The sequence below is a fragment of the Aspergillus alliaceus genome (assembly GCF_009176365.1).
Source record: "Aspergillus alliaceus strain CBS 536.65 unplaced genomic scaffold BDW43scaffold_26, whole genome shotgun sequence".
NCBI classification, from domain to species: Eukaryota; Fungi; Ascomycota; class Eurotiomycetes; order Eurotiales; family Aspergillaceae; genus Aspergillus; species Aspergillus alliaceus.
This window is the reverse complement of record NW_022474709.1, coordinates 478,706-496,011: the sequence shown is the minus strand read 5'-3', so window position 1 is coordinate 496,011 and position 17,306 is coordinate 478,706. Positions and strand designations below refer to the sequence as shown.

Genomic DNA, 17,306 nt, shown 5'->3' with positions numbered 1-17,306 from the left:
TTCTGATTCTGATTCTGATTTTATTTTATTTGTTTTTTTTTTTTTTTTTCCCTTCCCTTTTTAATACGCGTAGTAATCAAATTGACCGCTTAGTCCCTCAAGGGGACCACATTGGTCTGGTCACGCAAGGTTCCACTTGCCCTCCAGCTAGTACTAGTAGACTACTATCTAGTGCTACTAGGTACATAGATTTCAGCTAATCATCAAGTTGACGTGTTGGGGTTGCCTAGGGAGGAGAGCATAAGAGACAGAGAAAGTGTATTGACGCATTTTGTCTGATGGGAAGAGATGTCATAAATGTGGAGCGGAATGTTACGGTGATAGATAGAGTGACGCAATGCATGCCTCCCCTTCTAAATGGGAAGTTCCCCATAATTTCAATGCCCGCTTGTTGAGGAGTACCTTATCCTGGGACGGCAGCCCCTTGAATCGGATCATTCGTCCAACGAATGAGATGGGCTTCCAGGTATCATCCACTTATCGCCCTACCTACCTAATAGCAATCAACTGCCTCTCTCGGTTGATCCTCAGCTGTCAGTAAATAGAACACGAGCACTACGAAGTATTCGGTATTTTTTCCATGTAAGTATCCTTTGGTGAATTGGTAAAACGGAGGTTGTCTTTCTTTGTTATTCCCTCTCAATCATTTTTGGATCTGGACTTGAAACTTCCCCTCTTACCCTGGCACAACAACGGAAAAATAATGCAAGAGGAACTATTTGTTAATGCACCAGCCACCGAGGTCATTGCTCCAATTTGATTCTTTGGCCTTTTACAATACGTGGTGGTCTTGTAATTGACTTTCGGAGAGCTCCGTGCGACGGCAGCGGAATCCCGCCGTTCTGATTGGCGGGCCAGACTCCCAGTCAATTAGGTAGACGTTATTGTGGCCTTAGGCAACACATTTTGAATGTGGAATCCTTACCTGTAGGTATCATTACAGACAATACAATACCCCAGGATAGATGACAGCAGAAGACGAGTCCATCATCACCTGGATATGAATATCTCCCCCAGAAATATTGGCGACGATCATGGTCTGATATCAATTGAACCCAGAGACCCGTAGTGCGTGTCTGTGCTGGATGGAGTTCTGTCAAAATTACCTATAGGCTATCCCATGGATAGAAGTGACCCGTGCTCAGCTTAGGTTTCGGATATCCAGAGGTCGCCGTCTTTCCTTTTTCTTCTTAGCTAGTACTTTAGCCTCTGGGGTCTTTGAACTCGAAATCCCTTGCTCTGAATCCCTTGCAGGTTTTCTGGATTCCACGCTTTCCCCAGACATTGACAGGTAACGGTGTTTATATGTAGTTTATTGGCGTTAAGAAGAAGCTCCCCAGCGCTGGTGTCGTCTCCACGACGGATGTGGCCTACGCCAAACGAGATAAGGTTCCCCTGCTGATATATGTGGCTGACGCCTCCCTCCTGGTGATACCGGGTTCGGGGATGCGCCAAGGGGGTGACGCGCCATACGATGGTAAAGAAAAAAGAAGAGGATTCGGAAGGCGCGGCAAGTTAAGCCCTTCTAGAGATGTCATATCAGTTGTTTGTTATACGTCCTATATCTTTCTACTGAAAGAAATGATTCTACCAAATACAAAAAGGAAAAAGGGCCCAATATCTTATGGGATTTTACTAGATGCATGCATATACAATCCGCGAACGTGTCAACTGTTATGCTAATCTCAATGCCACGTTGGTACATCTTGGATTGGAGTCACTTCCCGTATGGGTTTACTTCCCCAAGCCTGGTACTTCCAGCAGCGAAAGAGTTCGAGCCCCTGAAAATTACGTTCCTGCGTTCCATATGGACTCCTTTCCTTCCCAGAACGGAAAGAGTCTTGGACTCGACAGACAGCCAATGTTATGAACGGCCTTTCTCACTCAAAGAGAAAGAAGCAACAGACATTAATAAGGGACACGCAATGCTATCTCCTTGTAAGTTCACGAACAAGATGTGGCAAATATTGCCATTGTGCTGATAAGATGAGTTAAACCATTGGTACCTAGATGCGTTAATTTGGCTGTTGACATGTTTGCATGTGTGATGCTTGGACTTGTTAAGTCCTACATAGTCTAGTGAGCTTTGAGTAGGAGCACAAGAGTAAGTTGAAGGTTGCCCTGGGCGTTGACTCATTAGCGTGGACTGGGCATCCAATTACTTCCTTTGAGTATGGCGTACATCTTCGAGATGATTCACAAGGGGGCAAAATTATGTAAATCGGATCGTTTTGGCTACCAAACGATGATCGAAAGCCACAGGTATGGAAGAATTTTCCAGGTGCCTTTCTTTCCCCTTTACAGTGGCTTTGGCCATACCGAGAAGACAAGTTCCAGGAAGTTTCCCCTAGGAACCAGTAAGTAGACCTACATACCTCCATACCTGACTCCTGCCTACCAAACCTTTCCTAGTAGGTAGCCGAACAAGGAACAACTTCCCATACCTCCTACCGATAGTTACCATACCTCTGTGATACCACATCATTTCTGCATGTACGGTACCTCAGTAATACATGGCGGGTAATCCTTTACATATTGGACCCACCCCACACCCCTCTTTCCATCCCCACCAGCCCGATCCCTGGGCCTTGTCCGTTTGACTCCATCCTAGAAAATCCAAAAAAGAATTAGAGAGGGAAAAAATACTAGTAGTAGCAAATAGGGACATCTTTTTCATTTTAAAAAGGAAAAAGGAAGGAAAAGGAAAAGAAAAAGGAAAGAAAGAAAAAGAATAAGTGAGATTGTTCTTCCTTTTTCGTTTTTCTCTATTTTATTTTATTTGTTTTATTTCTTTTTTTCCCTAGAAACCTTCAGCTTCCTACCTCATTTGGTCTTTTCTGAGATTTGATTTTCTTTTCCTTTTTTAATATGGACTATCCATCCATCAACCAAAAGTGATTACCTTTTTTTTTTTTGCCTTCTTCTTTGCACGTCATTATATCTCTTTTCTTCCATGTGGCTCCTTTCACTTACTGTTAGTATTAATAACTATCGCATCCTGTCCACAAATCTTCCGATCAGTCAAGACCACCTGAACTAGAGTTACATTGTTGGGTCGTTGTCTGTCTTCTTCTAGTCAGGGCCGATATTTCTTCCCTACTTCAATTCTTTACCTCCACAGCCCTCCGGATTAGTCCCACATTATTGGGTGCTTCTTGTGCCGTTTGGTTCCAATTCTTCTCCTTCACATCAGATCCATCATCGACCTTTTCTTTTCTTTTCTTTTCTTATTATCCTACGCTTTCTATTTTGACCCTTTCCACTCACATTTCTCTCGCCTCACCCACATCCTCCCCCTCCTTCACGTCCTAAGTCATTTCCCCACTATCGATTCGATTCGGACATACGCTGCATACATAATAATATCTTGGTCGCCTCTTCCGAGATTTATAGCTAAAAGACCAGTCTCCCGTCAGTATAAGCTTCGCCCATGTCTCATTTGACCCGTTGAGTAAGGAGACGCTTTCATCGTTATAACTACAATCAATCTCTTTTTGTTTTTCTCTCCTCTTGACACTCCGCCTTTTTTTTTTTCCCTCCAACATCCGCCGCGTTTTTTTCTCCAACCTGGTTCCTCCGCCTTTCAAATTCGCGTGACTGCGACCCGACACTGGTCGAGGTGTTTCGGGTCGGCATAATCTGGCCGCGCTCTTGATAGTCTAACGGCGCGGGTCAAACCGACATCTCCTAAATTATTCTTCTCACCTACGGATATCATACTTCGGCTTAAAAGTGTCTCTCATTGAACCGGATGTCCTCTTTACTGTCACTCCCTTCTCTGCCTCTTCCCAACTTCCAACCTCCGTCCCTGGGTGTACCATCCGGGTATTAAATACACACCCGATTTCTGTCAAGAATGTTTCGCAATAGGTATGTCTACGTTCTCCTTGGGGGTGCTGTTGAACACAATTCTAACGGACATGACCCGCTATACAGAAAGAACTCCCAGAAACCAGGCGACGAGCTCATCGAGAAATTCCAGAAGACTTTCTCTGACGTCGTTCCCCCAGGCCCTCATCGCAATGCGGCACCCTACCCAATCCCCGCTGGCCCAATCACTCCGGCTAAGTATTTCAGACCCTTCTCACCTGACCGATGGCTGCTGCCTCGAATGGAAACTGACCGTATCCTCTGGCTTAGGCTCAGTATGGAGGGCAGTGATCTGAAATTTGCTGACACCACACCTCGTCCCTGTCAAGACATGAGATTTGCGCCGTCATATGTTGACCCTAACTCGCTCTCCTTCATAAACCCCTTGAATCAGCCACATGGCTGCTATACTCCGAATTCGGGTGGCTTGGGGGCAGTGTTCCACAACCAAGCGGGAGATCTTCATACGCCTTCTATGGGGCTGAGCATGATCACCCCTCTTTCTCTACCGCAGCAGATTGCGAGCGCCACCATCAACGCCGACGCTACAGCTATGAGTCTTGACCCATTCAATCAGCCGTATATGGCGCCGCATTTTCAGAGCACGCAACCGTTTACCCAGCAAGCGCCATTTGCGCCCACATTTGTTCACCGTGATTCAGGTTACGATGCCATAGATGAATCTGTGGACGATTTGTCACTAAATGACGTGGATATGCAAACGTCGTCACACATGATTCCGTCAATGATACACCGTGAACCAATTGGTGTCCAAGCCACGGGCGAGAAGTAAGCTTACAAGTCCTCTCTCGTCAGTCGTATCTCTAACCGTATTCGATCGTAGGTTCCGTTACCACGTCACATTGCGGGCGCCGACAGCAATGGTCAGAGACCGGAATGAGGTCCCAGTATCCTATCTCAACAAGGGCCAGGCTTATTCCGTTTCCGTTCTTGACTCTGGCCCACCACCCCGGATGAGCGGTCAGCCTGTAAAATACCGCACTTCCATTCGCGTCTCGTTCCAGGATAAGGAACAAAGATCGAAACCGGCCGCTTGTTGGCAGCTATGGAAAGAAGGCAGAGGGCTGAACGAGGCGCATCAGCGTGGTGGCAAGCTTCAGGCTGTTGAATATGTTGATCCCATCCAGGGAGGCATTGAGGACCAAAAAAATCGCCAAGTTCAGGTTGAGAGCTCTTCGTTCGACGGATTTTGCGTCACCTGGACGGCAAACCCGACGACCGGAGCGCCAGAGTGTGCTATCTCTGTTCGCTTCAATTTCCTTTCGACTGATTTTAGCCACTCTAAAGGCGTGAAGGGTATTCCAGTCCGGCTCTGTGCCAAAACAGAAATGGTTTCTCCAGATATCGCAGACTCGGAACAAGGTAAAGAAGCGGAAGTCTGTTATTGCAAAGTCAAGCTTTTCCGGGACCATGGGGCTGAGCGGAAACTGTCTAATGATGTCGCCCATGTCAAGAAGTCCATCGAGAAACTCAGGCAGCAGATTGCCCAGGCTGAAATGGGCGCCGGCAACTACGGAAAGCGAAAGCGAAGCAGTGGCTCGATCGCGCTTAAAGGTGCTGACGCTCGCCCTACGAAGATCACAAAACACAAACGGACATGGTCGATGGGTTCACAGGAAGGTGACAGACTCTCTATGGAAGATGATCTTCATATAAAACTTGCACTGATGCAAGAAATGTTTACGTCTACCCGGCCAGTGAGCATCCTTGGACTGCAAGGTGATGAACACGACGATCCTGACTTATATCCCGTCCAACTTCCCGAGACTCGTGAGTATATAAAGAAGGAGGGTAAGTGTGGTCCTCGGTTTAGCATTGACGGATCGACTGGGCTCTCCACTTTGTCTCCAACCAACAGTAGCATTTCGTTAAGCCCGACCTGCCATACCCCCACCGTCCAAACACAAGCAGGCCTGTATTATGATTCAGGCTACCAGTGCTCAGTAAACACCTCTGCAGACAATTCGCGGCCCGGTTCTGAAGTTTGCGGAGACAAAATTATTCTGAAGCATCCGATCAAGATACAAAGAGTCGCCAATGGAGATGGCGATGGGCCTATTGGGTTTATTGAGGCAGTGGATATCGATCCAACTTACAGACCACCAGCTGAACGCCAGCCAAAGCCCAGTGAGTAGTGCAGAAGAAAGGCCATGCGCCAAGGATTCCCGTGCTAACCGATGACGAAGTTGCATGCTTTTACATTCGATTTCCGCGTAATGATCAGCCAAAAAATGATTATTACCAAGCTGTGTACCTGACCGAACGGACAGTACAGGACTTGATGGAGAAAATCTCTATGAAGCAACATATAGATCCACAGCGTATAGTACGCGTGCTTCGAGTCAATAAACGTGGACTGAAGATCATGGTCGATGACGATGTGGTTCGCGAGCTGCCCGATGGCCAAGATATGGTGGTCGAAATTTCCGAAGCCGCAGTTTTTGACAATGCAGTGGTCGCGGATTCCAACAGCATGGGTTCTGGGGTCGAGGTCAAGCTCAGCTACTAACGACTTTTGTCAACTCAGATATGACTTCCTAGAGGCCCTTGATTACAAGTGGTCACTTTCCCGTCTAATTTCTCTCTCTCTTAATTTCGCATTGGCTATGATAATTACTAAAGCAAAAGCGGTCCTTCTGGGTCGTACTGTTTTTCTTTATCGGCGCCTGGTGCGCACAAAATCAACTTGAATTTCCTATCATGTGATGTCTTTTGTACCTTCAATTTCTTTCTTTCTTTCTCTTTTTCTTAACTTGGAGTTTCGGGTTGTGTTTCATGTTGGGGCGTTGGATACGGGGATAATACACGAATCTCCGAGCAATGATACCCTGTCGTTATATGATTTCATTCGATTTTCTTTCTTTTTTTTTTCGCGATTCTCAATTTTTCTTGTGCCATATTTACGATATCCTAAATCTCATCAGCACACGAATTCTTTCTTTCTTTCTCAATTTTCCTCTCTCCCTCTCTCCTCACTATTGTTTTTTGCCCTTCTTGGGGCTGGCGGGAATACACGACCACAAGCATTGCTGTTCATTCCATGACTGCTATTCCGAGGCGAACTGGATCAAGGGCCAAGCATACGATATAGATACCCTGTTCCGTTTATATGATGCTTGGGCATTATTGTTTTTTTGTTACACTCTGCATGCCATTTTCACTTTTTGAGTCTGGACTGGTCTCTAATTGTCTATTCAGTCTGGTTTGGTATGGATTACTGCCATGTGTTACCATTATGAAATCTCAACTGCCTTGCGGCCCTGTCATGGTCCTTACAGTGACGTGGTTAGCTCATGTTGATATGATGCAGCCCCTTCTGATGGAATATCCTGAACGAAGCAGTATTAGATACTTGTCATATGAGCGTCTCAAAAGCGGATGGTTGGGATACCTTTACATGTTATACAACGAAGCCTAAGTTTCAGAGTACACCGATCGACTTCAAACCATATTAGTACCAATCAAAAGTTAACATAACCTGTGTATTTTTTCCGATCTTCTCGATTGTGGTCCGATGTGAGCGAGGAATTCTGGAAGATATCCGCGGGGGAAGCTGCTGCATTAGGTATGGCTACTTAGTACCTAGTAGTAAGATCATTGATTCTTCTTCCATCAGGAATTTATTGCAACGCCAAGTACAATATATGTATAATTCTATACTATTAATGCTAATCAAGGGCTAATGCACATACCTTGCGGCAAGGATCCTGGTAGGGACGCATTGCCAAGCGTTGTACTCCATTCGATAAAACTTTCCATTCTTCTTCTCCTCTCCCCCTCTAAAAAAACCCGGAAAGATAGTTGAAGCATTTTCTAGAAGCTGATCGATCGCCAATTCAGCATTTGTCGGGGAGATTTTTTCGCTTCGGGATCTGCTTTTGACCATTTGGCCGACCCTTTTCTAAACCTACTGCAGAGCAACGTTCATCTTTTACCTTGTTTGGGACGACCCGTCCCATTTTTGAAACTGAACCATGGTGAAAAATCAATTCTAAGTAGATGAGATTGTTGGAATAATTGATTTTCAAGAATTGACGGACGTCATACCCCGATGTAGTATCTACTATGAGCTACTACTGTGAGTATAAAACTTTTAACCAATTGATAGGTAGTCAAGACGGTAGAACGGGGATCCTCATCCCAATTCATTATTATAATTCTTTTTTATCAATCGGACGCGCAAGCTGGCCCCATCCGTTGCTCGACCTCTTCTTATCTACACTGTACGCCAATGACGGGGGAAAGGAGGGGTTCTAGATCCGTTATTTCCTTCTGAGACAGGGTCTGACATCATCAATATCTGTGTTTCCCTCAACATGTTCCTTGGATGTCGTCATACCCAGAAGAACTTCCTTGGAAAGATGGATATCGAGCGGTTTTATCCCCACTCGGGTCGTGCCGATGTGGGTCTCGTAAACCTCACTAATTTAGCCTAGTCCCGTTTGCCTTTTCCCTATCCGTACCGTACAATGGTACTGTACGTACATAACGTATGGTCCCCGCGGGAGCGGCACTTAGCTGGCTGGTATACGGTATCCGTATTTTATAGGGCTACCTAGTTACCTGGGTTACCTCGATATACTATGGTACAGTACCTTATGGCATCGGGGATATCGATCAGGTGTCCAAAAGAGAGCTGATTTTCAAAATGCGATTAGTTGAATTAATTGATTTGGAGTGGAATCGACCTCGACCTTTCGTTTGGATTCTTTTCGTATTGACTCCTACTCGCCTTTCGTTCACGGATTGACTGCTATCTGACTGGATCGGTCGTCCTGAATTTAGCTCAATTAAACTCATACGGGTCGAACCCGGGGGGGGGGGCAGTACGAGCGAAATACCATGGGCGGGTATCGATCTGGCTAGCGCTAGGTTTCCTTGAATGTAGGTACAATATATCATGGGAGATCGGGTTTATCGGCTGGCCCGGGTGTGCAGACTCTGCAGGACTAGGACTGGATAGGTTAGATGTTCTTTTCTAGCAGTGGACAGCACGTCTCAGTCGATCAGATCAAAGATCACCTTCTCCGAGTGGCTAATTTTGTGTCTCGGTGGTGGAGACGCTCCCAAGCGTGCACTTGCACCGTTCGAGATGGAGTTGGGATCGTAGATTTCGGTTAAGGTTGAACGTTCTCTGGCTAGAGCACACTAAGGGCTTTAGGTTCCATTGGATATGTACATAGCTTGTGAAGATCCTTAGACTTGTGAGTTGGTGGTTGTTGATTAGGACTTGGCCGTTGAAGTCCAGCGAAGCTGTTCGAGTATACTAATAGAAGTCCATCTGCCTTCCAGACCGTCGTTTCTTATCATGGCGTAGGTGGATCTCTCACGCCTTGACTGGTCCCTTCTATCGTAGTACGTCTAGTAATTAGATTAGCTTTGCATACTTGTGTAGCCTGGTAAGTGATCCGAGTTCTTTTTGTTTTATTCCTTATGAGCTCCAGGTCCAAGTAGTACGAGGATACTTAATAATGTGCAACCGTTGGAAAGTTGCTCTCAGGTTTTAAATTTTGCTGCATATGCCATGCATATATATATATATATGTATATCTTTATATATAGAGAGGACGTATGAATTTATACATTAGTATACATATACACATACATATACGTCTCTGTTTCAGAGGGAAACTCCACTGCTCCTCGAGATATCCCTCACATGGGGATACTATACTTAGTAGACTGAGTGCTTGTTTTGATGCCGAGAACAGTGAATGTCTTAGTAGCCACATGCATTCAGCAGTTCATGCTTCCCTTTTCGGGGAATTTTGCACTTTCCCAGGCAAGACCGTGTGTCACGGGCAACACCTGACCTGCGATTTGCAAATCCCCCCTTCTGCTTCTCTTCTTTTCTTCCTCTTCTCCTTTTCCTTTTCCTTCTTTTAGTCTCCGATCATCCGCTTTACTCTTCACACTCGCTTTCTTCCATCATCATCATCACTGTTATCCAAACAACTTGGTCTCTCACCTCTCTACGTTCATTCTACACGTTTTTCTTCTTCTTCTGAGAAGTTTCACTCGATATGGTCTCCAAGTCGTCTCTCAACCTTCTGATGTTCTTGGCCGTCTTGCTTCTCGCGGTCATGGTTCCCGCCATGGGTAAGCACCATGTATCCTTCAATTACTCAACCACTCAGCTCATATTGATAGATGTCACCGAGGATCTTGGTAATGTCTATGATGATGACCACCTTTTGGGCATTCCTACGTGTAAGTTTCCCGAAAGATGCTTAGAACATGATGGTGTATCTGACTGCGCGGCCCAAGTTGATGAACCTCGTACCTTGGTCCCCCGCAATGGTAGGTTTCCTAGATATCGTGCCAATACTAGAATACTAATGGTTACATGCAACCGCTGACAAGACATTTTCCAGGATTCGTGACTGTTACTGTCACGGATACCGTGTGTGGCCCTCCGCCTGCGGGAGGAACCACTTCTCAAGGCTCGGGTACTATTCCTGGTGCCCCGGGTACTTCTCCGGCCCCTACTGTTACCACCGCTTCTGAAACTACAGTTGTGACTGGCACTGGTCCTGCAGGCCCTATCCCTACCGGTACTGGCCCTACTGGTACTAGCCCTACTGGCGCCAGTCCCACTGTGACTGACACGGTCATCACTGGAACGACTACATCGACTGAGACTCAAAGTTCTCCCAGCACTGAAACTGCCACCCCATCGCCTTCCACTGCGTCTTCTAGCGTGCACAGTACCACTCGCTCGATCAGCTCCCACTCTACTGGGCAGTCTGGTACCGCCACTGCCACTATCAGTGGCAGTCAAACAGCCACCGCTGCTCCTACTCCGAATGAAGCCACTTCACAGAGAGGAGCGATTAACGCTTTGCTAGTTCTAGCAGTGACATGCGCTGGCTTCCTTATGATATGAGGGCCCATTGGTTTGTAATATCGGGTGCCTACTCATAACGTTCGTGTTTCCGTCGAGGTCTGGTGTTACAGGGTTGATCGCTTTCAGAACCATCTGGGATGTCTAGTCATGGCTCTCATTATCAATTTTGTTGAGATCGCGACAGAAGTGTTTTTGTTGTTTCATATTTGCTACGGGTTGCATTATTGACTACACTCTCTGCTCCCATTAATAGCGAGAGGATCCATGTTTGTTAACGGAGCGGCCGGGTCCCGCCTAATCTAATCAAAATTCTTGCGATTCTCATATTACTTGTACTATAATTAGTACTACCATGGGTATCTCCTAAGAAACAAAATTATGCCGTCTGTAGTCGCGCCAGAGAGCTATGTAGCGGAACCAGCCGTCCCTTCCCCGTATTGGTAAGAACTTGCATCAAAGTATCTCCGAAGCTGACACTTTGCGGGGGTGCCTTCAGCAAATCCTGTACAAAGAACAACACCGCGCCATTTACGTCTCAGATTCTCCGATAGCTTCGATCTGCTTCGCGAGAGCACAGATTCGGCATCCGTCGCCAACCCGATCCCGCAGAAGCCGGGCAGTGGTAACCTTAGGCCCAACCGTGCGGGACGTGGACATCGAAGGTTCGTCCAGCGTCGGTGTACGTGGGTACCGGAACGACCTTGGAGTTTGAGCAGCTGACTGGCTGTCGGGCGTGGTTGCGTCGGAGGGTTCTGCTGTGTGGATGTGGGAAAGGTGGAAGATGTGTCCGCAGGCGAAACCAACGAGGATCTCTTTCTCTGCAGGTTTCGCAGTAATTAGCTTCATGTTATGGAAGAAGAAGGCAACGCACAATGGAAACAACGAAATAAAGGGTAGAATAACTCGTACCATTGGCATGGAAAGGAAACTGACAACCTGCACATCTTCCGACCTGCGTCGACATATGTGGCTGTATCGAAGTCTTTTCGGTGCTGGCGTTACTCTTCGTCTCGTCCTTTTCGGTCACTCCGGAAAGCGCTGCAGACGATGCTGGGCGTTTCTCTTCTTCGACGACATTGAACTTGATCCCTCGTCGCTGGCCCCGACGTAGCGTGTCCATGCCGACAGCGACCTCGCTTTGGAGAACCTTGGCGGCACCTTGACTAATACTTGCCTGGAGATCGTGTTCTCGGATCAAATGAGATAGGCCCTCGCGAAGACCTTCTATCTCTAGTCCGCTGGGGATACGTCGGACGAGCTTGATCGGGTCGATGGAGGTCCCGGCTTCCACGAGAAGACCGTGAATGAAACGTGGTTTGTCCATCGAGTAGTCGAGGAGATCTTCCCAGAGGTCTGGTTCACCTTGAGACTTAGCGAATGATATGGCTTGCGAAACATCCTTGAGCTCGGAGAGGATGAGGTTCAGGGCTCGCTTGGTTTGTCCCATCTTTGACAGAAGATAGATGAGCTCAGGTGTAAAGCGGAGGCCTTCGCATATGGTGACTGCCAAGTCAAATGTGTAGGCGGTGCTAGTTTGTAGAAATTCCATCAATAGGGTACGGTCGTAATTCGCGAAGAGTTCCACTGCTGTATCGGCGAAGGTATCAACGAGGGCTTTCCCTTCGTCAGCTGCCAATTTGCTTGCTGCGTCCCGGATGTGCGCAAAATGGCCTCTTCGGGGTTTAGCAGCGCCGTGAGGTAGGGACTCTCCTCGCCAAAGAGCCCGCAGATAGAAATACAGGAACAAGAGCCTGTTAGCTGCTTTTAACTGGTTGACCACGGTCTCCGGACGGACGATTCCCGTATATGCTTCGCTCACGAGGAGCTTAATTGGCTCTGCTGTGAGCTCCTCCAGCTCAGATTTTGGTGCCGACTTGAGCTGCTCCTTGGAGACGCGGATCATGATGAACGCCGGAATATCGTCGGAGACTGCATCTAGCAAACGATGCTCTCTTGTCAAAGCCATAGCTGTGTCTGCGTCTTGAAGTCGAATGTGACAACGTAAAGCTTCGCCGTACTGACCGCCAGCTAGATACAGCTTGGCAAGGCTGTTCATCAAAATGCGCCATTCATCGGATCCGGATGCGACGGATGACGACTGCAGTTGTTCCTTTATGGCCGTTATAATCCCGCCAACATCAAACAAGTCGAATGGCCAGGAGTCCACGAGCTCACTAAACCTGTGTCTGTCTTTCGAGACATAATGGCCAAGGATGGTTTCATAGATTGCCGAAGATAAGGGTGGGTGCATATCTGTTGGAATGGCGGATGATAGCTCGTCTAGCTTGTCGCTCTTGATAAAAGTCCAAGCCCAATGTTCCCAACGGGGCGCAGTATGAATTGCTTTTACACAAACCTCAGCCGCCCCCTTCCAGTTATCTGCCTCAACTAACTGCTGTATCCATAGCTCACCTAGACGGCGCTTTTCTTGCTCAGCCGCGGAGATTATTCCTCGACCGGTGGTGGTTGTAGATGACCTGTCATCCGCCAAAAATTCGCCAAGGGTAGTTTGAGATCTTGCTGGTGCGGCAAACATAGAATAATTTTGTTCACTTGCAGATCCTGCTGCCTCGGGACGCTCATCGATGAGCTTCCATGCTTCCTCATACTTTTCATGTGCATCTAGCCATGCTAGGCGATCTGCAAGATCTCTCTTCAGCGCAACGACGCAGTCATACGGACTATGTATGAAGATCTTGGCCCCCACGCTTCCTGAAACTTCTTGAATCTCTTTAGATAAGGGTTCCTCTATAGGTACCCGTCGCGAAGTAAAGGTACTGGGTGCTCTACTGGAACCCTTATCGCCGCTGCTAGTGGAACTACGAATGCTGGCACCCGAGCTGAACAAGCGTGCAGGGTACATCGTTGCATCCCAAAGACCACTCCCAAGAGCTTCCAATGCACCTCTCTGGGAAACAGATACTGCCATCTTCCAGGGAGGTAAAACACACAAATGATAATCGGAAGAAGTGAGGGTTTCGTAACGGCTGATTGAAAGGGTATCGGCGCTGAGCTCTTCTTTGGTTTCGATATCGATGATCCGAAGCTCAGGCTCTAACCCCCTTGGACGGTGGCGTCCTCCAGGACGGAGAACTCCGTGTTTGGACCGTTCATCCGCTGAGGTATCCCCTTCGGCCTCAATATAGGCGAGAACCACCAAGAGGCTAGGAGAATATAATGAAATGCCAGATATAATACAGTCGGTTCGTAATCTAAGGATAGATTAGAAACCCACCAGAGTTTCGTATTTCGGAAACTTACATTGTAGAGACTTCCACAGAGCCAATTCTTTGGTCTCTATTGTTCTTGTTTGGTCGATCAGGATAAACTTCAATTACCCAGACCGTACCACCCCAGCCAACTACCAGCTTCTCTACCCTTTCTTTAGTGGGTGTTACGTTTGGATGGTCGTGGAGAGACGCCCCTCCTTTGTTTTGCGAAGACTGCTCGCTACCAAGGGCTGTGTCATCAACCCATTCGGCGCGAGCCTTCCAAACGCTGGCCAATTCTTCCCACCCGGGACGATTGGGGCGATCAATGTGACTGATTCGTTTCCATGCAAGTTCCGAGTCGGATGAATCTAAATATAGGTTTGATCGCATGATTTTGATCCCTTCTTCATTAACCCACACGACATATTTCCCCGACAATGACCATTTTATCGTGCTAATGGCTCCTTCTCCACTATGTAGTATTGTATCCTTTCCAGTGTTGCTCCCTAAGCCAATGGAGCCCAGCCAGCTCGTAGCTGCAGCTGCAGCACCCCCCATCGTTGTGGAGTTCGTACTTGCGCCCACTCGACCCCCCGTAGTGAGGATCAGATCACCAGCCCGTCCACCGGATAAGAATGTCCTGTCACTTTTGTAGTCTGGTGATAGTGCGACAGCCTGGACAGGACGACCGAAGTTGCGTAAGAGAACGTCCTTGGGATCTACAAGAGACGCAACGCACACATTGCCATCCATGGAAGACGTTGCAATATATATCGAGTTCGAAGGTGTGGAGGATAGTACGGGCTGGTTGTCTGGCCTCGGTCTACCACGAAGACTGGAAGCGCCGGACGATGGTCTAGAGTGGTGGCCCTGTTCTTCGTGAAGCCTAATATTCTCCGGTTTGATATTCGGCAAAGGTGGAGGGAATGGCGATATTGATATCGAAGTGACACTGGCAGAGTGTGCATGGTACACACGGAGACTCTGGAATAGAGGTAAAGACAACGCATGCTGTGGGATGTAAGTTATCGAATGCTCTCGACTTGATAGGTGGACAACGTACGATGTTTCCATTATGCGTTCCAATTACCTAGACTAGTTCTCAGCTTTCACTAATGTTCTCATGTTCTCAGATATCATACCATCTTGTCTCCGGTGGCAAGAAAAGAGCTCGTTGCGTCCCCATTGCGGTAGACCGCTCCCAAATGCTTCGTCAAATACGCATATTTGAGATGTGGCTCCTCATCATCCTCTTCATCGCCAGTTTCTTCATCCTCTTCGCTGTAGTCCTCTTGCTCATTGTCATCTTGAGTCTCATCCTCGCCATCCTCGCTCTCGTCTGCTGCATCTCGATCTAGCTGATTGCGGTGGGTACTGGATTGGTGAACGTCTTGTCCAACGGAGATCTCCAATTCCGAACCATCTCGACGGATATCATCCGTCGCCGCTGTCGCGCCAGGCGCGTCCATGGCGAGAGCCTTTACCGTACCTAATAGAGCTATGCTGAAGAGTCAAGGGAGCAAGACCGGATGTTGGAGTAACTACTAATTACTTACTAGGTAAGGTCGGGGACAGGGTTACTAAGCAACATCCACTAACTAACTGCTTCCAGCTTAGGTGGCCCAGTTACATCACTTCTTTTACTTCCGCAGACCCGCGGTTGTTCACATCTCAATTTTATATCTTCAATTTGCCGATCAGATGTATCATGGAATTGGGCTTTATCTAATGAGATTAACCCCCCTCCCTTTTTGAAGCCCTAATCCTGTTCTCCCGATTGCGTCAATGTTTGCGAGACCGTACGTCTATTCCATTTGCAAGCGACCCGCAGCGACCAGGCTTGTGAAACAGCCCCGGAGCCAATACCTGCATGCCACATCGCCATTAAGCCTTCCTCGACGCAAGGACTTCTTCTCCTCTAATGCGTACCTTGCCCAGAAACAAACAAAGACCGGAGATGTGAGCGAGGAGCTGGGGGAAGAATTTCAGAAACAACGGAGAAGGGGAGGTAGATCGCCGGCAGCGCCGACATCGTTGCGGAGAGTTGCAGTGGAGGCGCAAAGATCAAAGGATGGCTTCCTCTCCAGGGCGATGCTCAAAGAGCAGGGGCTTTATCAAACCAAGGTTTTACCTATCGCACCTTGATAGTAGTTCTAGCCACTGATTCTTTAAAAGGTAGTAACGGCTTATGCTGTGGCCGAACAATTCAACATTCGCAAAGTGAGGGATATTCTCCAGGAGAAAGGCTATGAACCAGACCCCTTCGATACCGGCCTATACCCTCAGGTAGTTCATGTTCAAGTCCCCCTGGACTCCATTCGTCGCGTGAGCAACCCGACTACCTCAGACCTGGGCCCCAACGAAGTCGGCGATATCTTTGTTTTCCCCTCGGGTACTGTAGTGGCGTGGTCTCTCCCAGAGGGGTTTACATCATTTCTCGCAACCAGGACCCTTCTCGCTGCAGCTGAGCGGCCTCAGCTTGATAACTTAGAGACGGAAGATCTCGAGTATGTGGAGGATCCGCAACGAGATAGTAGCAGCATTAAGGGCGATACCATCATTCTCGGAACCAAACCAAGCAGCAATATAACTAGTCCGCAACTTGGTGAACGTCAGTCTGTGGATACGGTGCTAACCAAAGTGGCATTTTCATCCGGGCTGGCTCGGAGTACCAAGTTGGCAGTGTTGGAAACGCTACTGTCGAACTATTTTGAATCCACCAGAACGATACCTACCCTCTTATCACAAGGTTCACGCCTTCCGTTTACGCGAGACTTCATCCTTCGAAAGACAGGCCAGCTATTAAGCGTACGCGCTCAGTTGAATCTTTATTCGGAGCTGACGGACTCATTACCGGACCTCTTCTGGGATAGTCGACATGAGCTCGGCCTGGAGGGATACTACGAACAGGTAGGAAGAGCGTTGGATGTTGGAATACGCATCAAGCTCTTGAACGAAAAGATGGACTACGCACAGGAGATAGCAAGCGTCCTCCGGGAGAGGCTGAGCGAGACACATGGACTCCGGCTCGAATGGATCATCATCCTTCTCATCGCGGTTGAAGTTTGCTTCGAAGTTCTGAGAATGTGGAAAGAGCGAGTCCAGGAGCAGGAGATACAAAACGGAAAGACTACGGATGCAGTAATGTCCTAAGAGTCTAAAATTATATATATATATATACTACCCCACCCTAGTCACATATGATACCCCTCTCATGCTTTCTTCAGAACTCCAATCCATTGTTCTATTTGAAAAGTAATAATGACAAGAATAATAACAACTAGACCTGTAGTTGCCATCGTTTGTCCGTAGCAAACTGTTGGGGCGCGTTGCTCTTGGCATATTAATACGAGCAG

The 17,306-nt window shown here is 47.7% G+C and overlaps 4 protein-coding genes across 4 annotated transcripts; 3 read left to right on the top strand and 1 right to left on the bottom strand.

Annotated features, from left to right (window-relative positions):
- Window positions 1-3,429: 3,429 nt before the first annotated feature.
- BDW43DRAFT_278760 (grainyhead-like protein) lies at window positions 3,430-7,027 on the top strand. Its single transcript, XM_032042211.1, has 4 exons — window positions 3,430-3,451; window positions 4,011-4,659; window positions 4,715-6,018; window positions 6,078-7,027. Exons 2-4 carry the CDS (start codon window positions 4,112-4,114, stop codon window positions 6,398-6,400), a joined length of 2,175 nt encoding a protein of 724 aa, XP_031899671.1. The 5' UTR covers window positions 3,430-3,451; window positions 4,011-4,111; the 3' UTR covers window positions 6,401-7,027.
- A 2,764-nt stretch (window positions 7,028-9,791) lies between these two features.
- On the top strand, window positions 9,792-11,064 carry BDW43DRAFT_104991 (uncharacterized protein). The gene is made up of 4 exons (XM_032037821.1): window positions 9,792-9,990; window positions 10,042-10,101; window positions 10,159-10,191; window positions 10,266-11,064. The coding sequence occupies exons 1-4, from the start codon at window positions 9,915-9,917 to the stop codon at window positions 10,775-10,777; spliced, it is 681 nt and encodes a 226-aa protein (XP_031899670.1). The 5' UTR covers window positions 9,792-9,914; the 3' UTR covers window positions 10,778-11,064.
- An 18-nt stretch (window positions 11,065-11,082) lies between these two features.
- On the bottom strand, window positions 11,083-15,459 carry BDW43DRAFT_278744 (uncharacterized protein). Its single transcript, XM_032042210.1, has 5 exons — window positions 15,093-15,459; window positions 15,014-15,040; window positions 14,000-14,961; window positions 11,648-13,950; window positions 11,083-11,556 (listed from the first exon to the last, which is right to left on the bottom strand). Exons 1-5 carry the CDS (start codon window positions 15,417-15,419, stop codon window positions 11,267-11,269), a joined length of 3,909 nt encoding a protein of 1,302 aa, XP_031899669.1. The 5' UTR covers window positions 15,420-15,459; the 3' UTR covers window positions 11,083-11,266.
- A 153-nt stretch (window positions 15,460-15,612) lies between these two features.
- Window positions 15,613-17,179, top strand: BDW43DRAFT_278737 (RMD1 family protein). The gene is made up of 2 exons (XM_032042209.1): window positions 15,613-16,074; window positions 16,126-17,179. Exons 1-2 carry the CDS (start codon window positions 15,736-15,738, stop codon window positions 17,101-17,103), a joined length of 1,317 nt encoding a protein of 438 aa, XP_031899668.1. The 5' UTR covers window positions 15,613-15,735; the 3' UTR covers window positions 17,104-17,179.
- Window positions 17,180-17,306: the final 127 nt, after the last annotated feature.

Excerpts from the sequence above, each read along its gene's own strand:
- BDW43DRAFT_278760 (XM_032042211.1), top strand. The coding sequence starts at position 4,112 with ATGGAAACTGACCGTATCCTCTGGCTTAGGCTCAGTATGGAGGGCAGT. Across the intron at positions 4,660-4,714 it reads GTCCAAGCCACGGGCGAGAA|GTTCCGTTACCACGTCACAT; the intron begins GTAAGCTTACAA and ends ATTCGATCGTAG. Across the intron at positions 6,019-6,077 it reads TGAACGCCAGCCAAAGCCCA|TTGCATGCTTTTACATTCGA; the intron begins GTGAGTAGTGCA and ends CCGATGACGAAG.
- BDW43DRAFT_104991 (XM_032037821.1), top strand. The coding sequence starts at position 9,915 with ATGGTCTCCAAGTCGTCTCTCAACCTTCTGATGTTCTTGGCCGTCTTG. Across the intron at positions 9,991-10,041 it reads GGTCATGGTTCCCGCCATGG|ATGTCACCGAGGATCTTGGT; the intron begins GTAAGCACCATG and ends TCATATTGATAG. Across the intron at positions 10,192-10,265 it reads TACCTTGGTCCCCCGCAATG|GATTCGTGACTGTTACTGTC; the intron begins GTAGGTTTCCTA and ends GACATTTTCCAG.
- BDW43DRAFT_278744 (XM_032042210.1), bottom strand. The coding sequence starts at position 15,419 with ATGGACGCGCCTGGCGCGACAGCGGCGACGGATGATATCCGTCGAGAT. Across the intron at positions 15,041-15,092 it reads TTGCCACCGGAGACAAGATG|GTAATTGGAACGCATAATGG; the intron begins GTATGATATCTG and ends GAACTAGTCTAG. Across the intron at positions 11,557-11,647 it reads GTTTCCTTTCCATGCCAATG|AGAAAGAGATCCTCGTTGGT; the intron begins GTACGAGTTATT and ends CGAAACCTGCAG.
- BDW43DRAFT_278737 (XM_032042209.1), top strand. The coding sequence starts at position 15,736 with ATGTTTGCGAGACCGTACGTCTATTCCATTTGCAAGCGACCCGCAGCG. Across the intron at positions 16,075-16,125 it reads AGGGGCTTTATCAAACCAAG|GTAGTAACGGCTTATGCTGT; the intron begins GTTTTACCTATC and ends ATTCTTTAAAAG.